The 10007-nt window shown below is 35.8% G+C and overlaps 1 protein-coding gene across 1 annotated transcript; it reads left to right on the top strand.

The window, feature by feature from the left end:
- The first annotated feature begins 5565 nt into the window (after positions 1 to 5565).
- On the top strand, positions 5566 to 6680 carry LOC122298929 (cell number regulator 2-like). The gene is made up of 4 exons (XM_043108773.1): positions 5566 to 5725; positions 5814 to 5885; positions 6268 to 6477; positions 6601 to 6680. Exons 1-4 carry the CDS (start codon positions 5602 to 5604, stop codon positions 6678 to 6680), a joined length of 486 nt encoding a protein of 161 aa, XP_042964707.1. The 5' UTR covers positions 5566 to 5601.
- Positions 6681 to 10007: the final 3327 nt, after the last annotated feature.

Genomic DNA, 10007 nt, shown 5'->3' with positions numbered 1-10007 from the left:
ATGGATATCACTCAATATATTCTGCTCCCAAGTGACCAGAGGAGATCCACCGAGATAATGTCTCATCTCGACTTGGGGTCGTGATACACACGCACCCAAAAATCTATTTTACACATGAAAGCTCGGTTTTCATTTATGCTCATGAACATGCATGCAATTATATAATGCATATGACAAGATACAAAAATATTCAACAACCAACAAATCCCAACATCAACCAATCACACAAACAACTCTGTTCCCCATTCCAACCGACCCCCGACTCCTCGGACTCAGTCCAGCACAACCAACCAAATTTCACAGAATATTTGTTAATGTAAAATATATTTAAATCTCAAAAGTTATTCGAAAAATACTTACAGTGTTTTAAAGGCAATATTTGAAAGATCACACACCCGATTTAACTCCCAAAAGCTAGCTTGAAAAAAAACCATCCACAATCACAATTTTTGGGACTAAAATGGGTTTCGAAAACAAGATGATTTAAGGTGAAATTTTCGATATAAAAGGGCTGATTTTATTAAAATAAAATGGAAGACTACTGAAAAGAGGGAGATTCAAGGCAAGGCAAAAACCAACAAGAACACAGATGAAACCCACAGTTTCAGACTGAAGCAGGGCACGATAAAGGCAAAACAGAGCAAGGAAAAGCTCCAAACAAAGTGAAAATGCAAGGGAATAAATCACAAGCATGAACCCACAAAAATACTAGAGGAAAACCGAGCATGAAAATGGGGTCCAAAAACATAGCAAGACCCACAGATTTACTTGCAAAATAAAGAGAAAAATAGGTGAAATAAAATAAAAGCAAGATAGGGGAAAGATGGTTCGGTTTATAGCAAGTGGAAAAAAGCAAGATGAAAATGCAACCAATACCGGACAAAAAATGAGAAGATAGCTGTAGTAAACATTGGTTTCGCTGAAGGAAGAACTAAAAATGGAAATGAAGAGGAAGGAGGTAGCAGCACAGTAGAGAAGAAGAAGCTGAAAGAAGAAGAAGAAAAAGAAGAAGAAGAGAAGCAATGTGTAGCAAAAATAACAGAGGAAGAAGAAGATGCACGGTGCAAGGTTGAACAAGAGGGAGAAACCCATGGGTGAAACCCATTTCAAAAAAGAGGGAGAAGGCTACGTGTGGGGCTGTCGTGGCTTGGGCTCAACTACTGGGGGGTTGGTGGTGGTCTGGTGAGGCTTGGGTGGCTACTAGCAAGGATGCTAGGCTGTTGTGAGGGAGAAACCGAGTGGGGGGAGGGGCATTCCAGGAAGGGAATGGGAAGGGGAAGCTGCGATGGCTGGGGATTGGTGTATGGGAGGTCAACAGCGTGAGCTACGCCGGTGGGTGGTGGTGATTCAGCTGGGTCATGGCGGCGCCCTGGTTGGGCTGGAGGAGAATGCAAGGAGGAGAGAAAATGGGAGGGGGCTGATTGCGCACGGGGAAAGAAAAGAAGGGAAAAAAATAAGGGAAGAAGAAAAAGAAAAAAGGGAAAAAGAAAAATGAAAGGAAAGAAACGAGATTCTAGCATTTTATCATGAGTCTAAAAATTGATCCAACGAAAAGAATTACAAAACGACAAGTTTAAATAAAATAATTTAAATGCAGTAACTAGATAAAATAAAGTAATAAAATCCAACAATAAACTAATTTAAAATAAAGAACATTTTAAATGATGAACAATATTAATAATAAAAAAAATACTTTGAATTAAATTTCACAGTTAGAAATAATAAAATAATATCACTAAAATAATATAAAATTTAGAACAAGAATGCTCATTATTATAATAAATAAAATAATTTATTTAGTTAAAATAGACGTAAATACGGGATATCACAATTGTATCATCAAGGAACATACCAATTTTTTTTTTTCCTTTCTTTCCCTTGAGTCAAATAGTTATAGTAATCTTCACTCAAGTTCAATTAATATATAGTCATGTTATTTATTGATCTTGATGTCTATAGTAGTCTTATTGCAACACCAAATTAAAGACCTAATTGAAGAACTTCCTGACAAAAATAAATTTTTAAAGAGTCATTCCATTTACAAGTTGGTGTGAAGAACACACTATCCAATATCCTAGTATAGAGTACTACATGTTGCCAAATGATGTAAATCTTTGTGTTGTGTGTAATTGATTCCTATGTGTGTTTGCTTTTACTTTTTGTCATTGTTTTCATAACAGTATCCTTCACACTGGCTTATGGATATAATTTATCAGTTCTAACAAACCTGCAATTTCTAAGAAATACGAATTATGCATGTCATAGCTAAGAAGTCACAAAGAATGTACTGTATAAGGCATCAAGATCCTATACAATTTTATAAAACAAATGCTTTCTACCATTCCAGAAAAGATAAACACGGTTAGTGAATTTTAAAGCATTAATCATTTCCGTGTACTTTATGTTTGTTTATGCAATTAATTAAGTGCAATTTCTTTTGTTGCTTGTTTTTGTTTTCACTTCATATGAATAAGATGAAAGGTCGTTGATGAAATTATGTTAGAAATTCATGCAATTATGTACTTTCTGTTGTTACATTTTTGTTTTTCTTTGTTTTTTTTTTTTTTGTTTTTTTTTTTAAATAGACTTCAATTCAATTCATGAATGAAGGAAGTTACAACTGTGACCAATAAGTCCAGGTACAAACCCTGATTACAAGCCAACTACTCATCTGTTATAAGTTCCCCAGCACACAACTTTCATTGTGCCGGACACTGTCTAAAAAATTTCAAAAACTCTCTAATGACACAGCCATTCTGAGATTCGAGACTCTGTACAAACAGAGGTGTCCATCTCGACTTGTCTGTGAGACAACAACTCATTTCACCTCCACCCTTCAAAAGAGGAGGGGAATTCTCCACCCTCATCCTCCCTTTGGAGGATAGGGACTCACTACCCTACTCTCTAAAAGAGGAAAGGGAATTGCCTATTTCAATCTATTTTCATTAACCTAACAGACATAGTATAACGAATAAAACACCACTGACAACCCTAACTGAAAAGAAAAAAAAGCAAAAAGCATTGTACTCTCCACTAACTACCCACGCCGTATGCTCTGGTACGTTGCTACCCATGCCCACTAACTGCACCGTATGCTCTGGTACGCTTCTGATCGGGAGTGCCCATGCCCGTCCTCATGCTCTCCACTAACTACACAGCAAGCTGTTGCACGTGCTCATCCCCATGCCCATGCCCATGCCCACTACTGCCCATTACCGGTAACCTTCGATCGGGACAACCTTCGTTTTGGGCTGGCATAGACGAAACCTAGAGACAAACAACCTCCGTATCTTCATTTAACAACCATGCACAGAGCCACCAGGAGCTTATTTACAGACCTCCACAACCAAACAAAGCTAATAGATCTAACAAAATGAAAAAAAAAATGGAAAAAAAAAAACTAGAGACTAAAACCAGAGCCGTCGAGAGGCTTAGAGCAGACACCCATAACCAAAAACAAAGTTAAAACAATCAAACCATCAAACCCATCACCAACTCTGTCTCTATCAGTCCATTTCTCCAAATCCGTTGCCGTCAGCCCCAGCCCATAACCACCAAACAAACCATCCTCCACTTCAGCTAGAAGAGATGAAACAAGCCACTTAGAGACTTATTTCCAGAGACAAAAACCATAAACGGAACCAAAAAAACCTCCAAAAAATTGCGTCACCCCCACTCCGGCCACCACCCATGAGAAAACTCCGCCCTGAGCTACGCTCGAACTCCACCCTAGAAGAATGCCTTATTCCCCCCCCACACACACACACCTCAGCATGAATACCGAAAATATACTCGGTTTTCCATGAATAAAACAGAGCCCCTTAAACCCCACGAGATTACACCCAAGCCTGCAAGTATTCCGACACTTCTGACGGCAAAAATGCCCAAACCTCGCCCACATCAGAGACTCTTTGTTTTCCACCACGCCCAACTAGGTGGTTTAGATTATGGTGGTCAACTCAAAAAAAAAAAAAAACCTTCATACCACACCATTCCAAGACCAAAAACGAAGTCGAGGCCCTCCTCCTCCATCATGCAATCATCATTCCGCAAACTGCGAGATTTATAATAGAGGATAACTTCGGTTGCTTGACCGGGAGGTGGAACTATCAACCACCATATCACCGCCATACCGACGCTTTATTTGTAAATGAAAAAACTAAAGACAAAAACAAACATAAAAGCCTGAGGATAACAAGAAAAAACAAAGAGGAAGGAGGTGGGGAGGGAGGAGCCGAGGCTCCCACCTCCCCTCCCATGGTGTTGCTTTGGTTTTTATTTTTTATTTATATGAATTATGGGATGTTGACTAAATTATTATCTATTCAATATTATTGACTATTATTCCTACAGGCTACAGCCCATCATGTATTGATCAGATTTTCAACATGACCTTCTCCAGAGGCTAATTTAACATGCATTATTAATGGAACCCATTGACATATATTTTGTATATAAAGCAAGTAGTAATTAAAGGTTCCATTTGGGAAGATCTTCCCAAATGGAACCAATTGACTAACATATATAAGCAATTAGTTGATACTTATGTACGTTTAAACGTCATCCACTTGTAGTTGTAATTTGAATCAAAGTTTCCCAATCTTAAATTCATGTAAGGTAAAAGAAACCGGCCAGGAAATTCATAATCGTGCTAGCCAATATATATGTGTGTGTGTGTGTGTGTGTAAATACGAGGAATTTAATTCAAACATAGTTTGTGAAAATAAAAATTAAGTTTGTGCTCTCTCGCTTGATTTCCTCTTGGAGATTCCATTAATTCAAGAGTGGCCTGCTTAGTAAACCATAAAATTACTTGAAGAGTAGAACGGAAGCACACGAAGTTTCGTGGGGAAAAGAAAATTAATTATAGTTGAAAGATATGTATATATATATATATATATATATATATATATAAACATGTTAGGATATTTGATAAACGTTTTTCTTCCCTTAATCAGCTAACTGCTCAAAAAGAGAATCTGTCATGTTACTAGGATGATATTCATAAATCATGAACCTATGCCAAACATGATCCGCACAGTCAGACACAAAAGGAGTTAAGAACAAAAACAATCAGTATATATCCAGCCTTGCATTTTTTAAACATTTTAATATATAGTTTGTGGGCATGCAGATGATCAAACGGTTTATGAGTTCAACATGCAATTAATAATAAGTACATGATTAAACAAAACTCAAAGTCAAGTTTCAAAGCTGCAAGCTACAAGCTGCTTATTGATCAGGCCAACTCAGGGTCAAGTTCTTGAGCTCATTATTAAGAGAGAGAGAGAGAGAGAGAGAGAGAGAGAGAGAGGAAAAACAAAAAACAAAAACAACCATTCCAGCCTTGCATTTTGGGAATAGTCAATTTAGAAGAGTACTACTTAGAAACTTGATAAGTGAATAATAAGCCATCTAAAAATTATAAATAAATAAAACCAAAATAGATAATAATCATACGCCAACTTCTCACAAAAGTCAAGGCATGAACGTATTGAGCTTTGCTATTTAAGAACTCAATCCACCATTGATAATGCACTACTATTGTTAGTTCTCAATTGAAGATCCTGATCAGATATTCCTCCTCCTGGTGATATTATAATGTATCCCAATAATGCAGACCCGCAATCAGCTCCTCAAACATTACCACCTCAACCATACGCTGCTCGACCTAAGGTGCAATGGTCGACCGGGCTTTGTGATTGCTTTGATGATCCCTCCAATTGTAAGGCCTTCTTCTTCTAATTAATATACGTCCTTCTTTTCTTTGTTTCAATTAAGAAAACTAATCAATTCCTTCCATTTTGATTAAGGCTGTGTTACCTACTGCTGTCCCTGCATCACCTTCGGCCGCATTGCTGAGATTGTGGATAGGGGACAAACAAGTAAGTAAATCCTATTGATAATCTTTCTACATACTGGAATACAGATATCTTCTAATTCTCTAGATCGAATTGTGTAATTCCATTCTTGAGAGATATAAACACATCACACGTAGTTCCTTAATTTAACATCTCACACTACTACTCGTGTCTGATTCTTGGTCAGTGTAAATTCAATATGAGCATTTAATGTTGTATCTATCTCTTTTGGCATTGGATTATCCAATTCGGTCAAGCAATTGAAAAAGAACTGATCTATATATACCAACTACAATTACATAACTATATATATATATATATATCATATAGTTCTTGAGTTGAAAGTTCCCATCTCGTTGAATAATTACATGTTTCTGTTTGTTCTCTGATATGTGAACTTGTGCAGGCTGTGTCTCCGCGTCCCGAATCTATGTGGCACTTGCTTCTATCGGGTGTGCATGTTTATACACATGCACGTACAGAACAAAACTGAGAGGCGTGTATTCGTTGCAAGAAGATCCCTGTGCCGATTGCTGTGTCCATTTTTGGTGCACTCATTGCGCTCTTTGTCAAGAGTACCGCGAGCTTAAAAACCGTGGCTTCAACCCTGCCATAGGTATTATATTATGCAGCTTTATAAACTTTACCGACAAAGAAGAATTCTCTGTTTCTTTCCGAATTTAATTGGGTGTTTTTTTTTCCCTTCCTGTTTTTGATGGTAATTGCATGTGTGTTGAAGGTTGGATCGCTAATGCTGACAGAATGGATGGTGCCACCACGACACCTCCATTTGTTGGAACTGGCATGACTCGTTTATAAATAGACTTTCATGCATGCATGGCGCGCATGCAGTTATCTCCAATATTTGTCATGTTGATCAGCTCGTCATGATATATAATCAGCTGCTTGATTTTCTTTCATCATTTTCTCTTTATTTCTTTGTGTCTAAAAGCTCGACCCTTGTGTTTGTGTTTGGTATATATACGCTGCTACTTCACGGCCTTGAGTACTTGATAATAAATGGCTCAAAATAATGAATAAAAATCAAGTGTTTTGAATGGGCAATGGTATTAAATTTAGCTTTTTCCCTCTTCTTTTTCTTCATTACCGATATGGATTTCAATGCCACGAGTCTTCACTTTAAGAAAAACTGATATTTATATTGATCAGTTAGTTGCGGCAAAAATAACTATATATGTAATGAAAACGGATTAATTAATTATATATTAAGGGCTCAAGCACCTTTGTGGCCTCTTCGATCGGTGTAACCAAATCACAAACTTCGTGCTTCACATTTCATGAAACATATATAATAAATCTATGATATTCCTACGTGCCCCCCACTTAATTAATTAATTCCTACATGCATGTATAAGGCCAATTTGACTGGGTATATATATATATATAGGTCATGCATGCAGCATGCATGAATCATTATTATATATAGTTTAATTGGTACTTGATCAATTACTCCGCCTACGGGGGTTTATCTTTGTTAATGAACGTATTATATATAATATACCAAACCCAGTATTAATATTTTCTAAGATTGTTAATTTGATAGACAGGTTGACCTGATCATGAACATGTACAGCATGAATCATGATCGTGTTTATAGACTTGCCAATTAATTATGTTCTTGTTAATCATAATTTAGTAATGAGAAATGATAGTTGTCAGTCGTAAATATGTAAGTACCGTACAACCATTTTGAAAAAAGTAAATAAATACAAGATTTAAATAATTTAAAAAAAATTATTTTTTAATAATAGACCTCACTTTTTTTCAAAGTGATCACACAGTATTCCACGACTGTATATAGCATTATTCTTTAGTACATAATTCAATATTTGAACAATACAGTGCTCGTAAGCTGCAAAACAAAAAATATAAATCATGTATATCTGATTTTGTTTTCCAACGACTACTAGGATTACTTTTCCAATCTACCCCTCCTTTGAGACCCAATTCGTAAGACTCTGTTATATTACCTATTTACGATGGATCGATCAACTTGCAACCTATGTTTCGAATTAAATGATAACTTAGACTGTGTTTGGTAAGTGAAATAGTCTCATTACTATTCACAAGCTATTTTCTATTTTTTATTATTATTCACGGATTATCTGAAATCAACTAATCAGCATCCAAACGTACGTAGCCTTTATAATTTGCTATTTAGTGGTCATATTACTAAAGAAGTTGAGTTAATTATGATTTTCTTCGACTTAGCAATTTGTATAGTCTTCTTGAATTTGATTCATATTAAATTAGATTCTAGTTGTTCGAGTCAATCTTGATTCAATCCGTTTAATTATTTTCATCTAATGAGACTAATTTTTATATGAGCGCTTGAACGTGGAAGATGCATGTCTTAATGACTACATAATCAATACGATCGGCAAGATGAAGACTAATGGGGGGATCGTATTGATTATATGTACATAATACTAAGAAAACTTGGTTTCAATATCTTAAAATATATAATCACACACCATAACCAATTAATAACAATATATATATATATATATATATTTATATATTTATATCACACACCATCCATGCACATGGTGGGTTGAAGCCAAGGCCTTCAGGGACACATGCCATTAGGCTAAAAGGCCATTGGTAAATCTCTACTCTAATTTGCCTACTTTTTTACTTCAATGCGCTTATTATTCATAAATTAACTGATTATATGGATGAGCGTGGTTTATGATATATGTTTAATGTTTGATGTATTTTTTTCATGAAGATCAGATGCCAACAATATGGTTGAATGATCCATGATGGTTTATGGTATGTTGGTTGGGATGTGAATCCGTGGCTTGAAATGGAACTTCAGCATAAATTAAAACAGAGTGAGTTACCAAATTTATGTGGTTGGATATTGAAGCCTAAGTTTATGAATATTTTGAGATACTGCAATTAGTGATTTTTACAAACCTTCTCTTTGGAATCGGATACAGAGATGAAAAATAGAGATAAAAGAGAGTTGAAGAAGAAGTGATCTCCTGGTTGCATGGAAGCCCCTTTTTCTATCCCGCCTTCGTCAGCCTTTGGGTCTTGTCTTGCCTTGAGCCCTGGGTATGGTCAGATGGGGCTTTTTGTCTCATTTTCCTAACCTTTTTACTTGGGAATGGGTGTTTAATCGGGCCACTTTTTTTTGGGCCGGTCAGAACTTGAAAATATGGAAGAATCTGAGCAATTATTTGTCCGATTTGAACCTGGACGGATACAATTCCTAATAGTTATCTTGAACATGTGCAGTAAACATATACAATTACTTCACCTGATCAGTGTAATTGACGTATAAATAAAACACGAAGACGAGTGTGCCTCGTGATTTAAACAAACGGTATTACTAAAAAATGTCTTACTATCTACGAATTTCATACTACTAAAATAGATATTTTTTCTAACGTACACTGATATGACATCAATAAAATTTATGTATTGGTAAGTTGTATCAAAAGATGGTGATAATTTACAAGAAATCTCAAGTGAACTGTATGCTTTGGCATATGATCCATCCATGTGGGCCATAAAAAACTCAAGATGTTTGGTGCATGGATATAGATTTCACACGACTGATAAAAAACGATATAGAAAAAATTAAAATTGTGGAATCGTAGTCAAATGAAGCCACGGGAAGGATAACATTGATTTTTCAGAGTTGTAAAAGATATCAATGGGTTAAAGTACCTCGAGGCACATATGGTTTAGTTGTTTATATGTAATTAGTGGGATGTCTCAAATCCTAAATTAGGAATGCGTAATGATGAATATTTTGTGAGTATCAATACATCTTGCATGTGATATGAGGATGATCCTTTCATTCTTACTTGCCAAGCAAATCAAGTTTTTTTATTTAGATGATCTGGAATATGGTCACCCATGGTAAGTAGTACAGAAATTTGCACCAAGAAATATATAGGTTTACATTCCAGAAGCAGATGAACAACATGAAGAAGATGATGGTCAAACAAATGAAAAAGCATATCAAGAAAACGAATCAGCCATTAATTTATTTTTTGATCTCAACCAATATGACATGGTTCCATTGCGTATAGAAAATGTTGAACCAAAAGTAATTGAGAACGAATTGTCAGAGAAACATGAGTCAACTAACTTATCTAGTGAGGATGA

The sequence above is a fragment of the Carya illinoinensis genome, chromosome 16 (assembly GCF_018687715.1).
Source record: "Carya illinoinensis cultivar Pawnee chromosome 16, C.illinoinensisPawnee_v1, whole genome shotgun sequence".
NCBI lineage: Eukaryota > Viridiplantae > Streptophyta > Magnoliopsida > Fagales > Juglandaceae > Carya > Carya illinoinensis.
The sequence above is the reverse complement of the archived record's forward strand: the minus strand, read 5'-3'. Positions and strand labels throughout refer to the sequence as shown.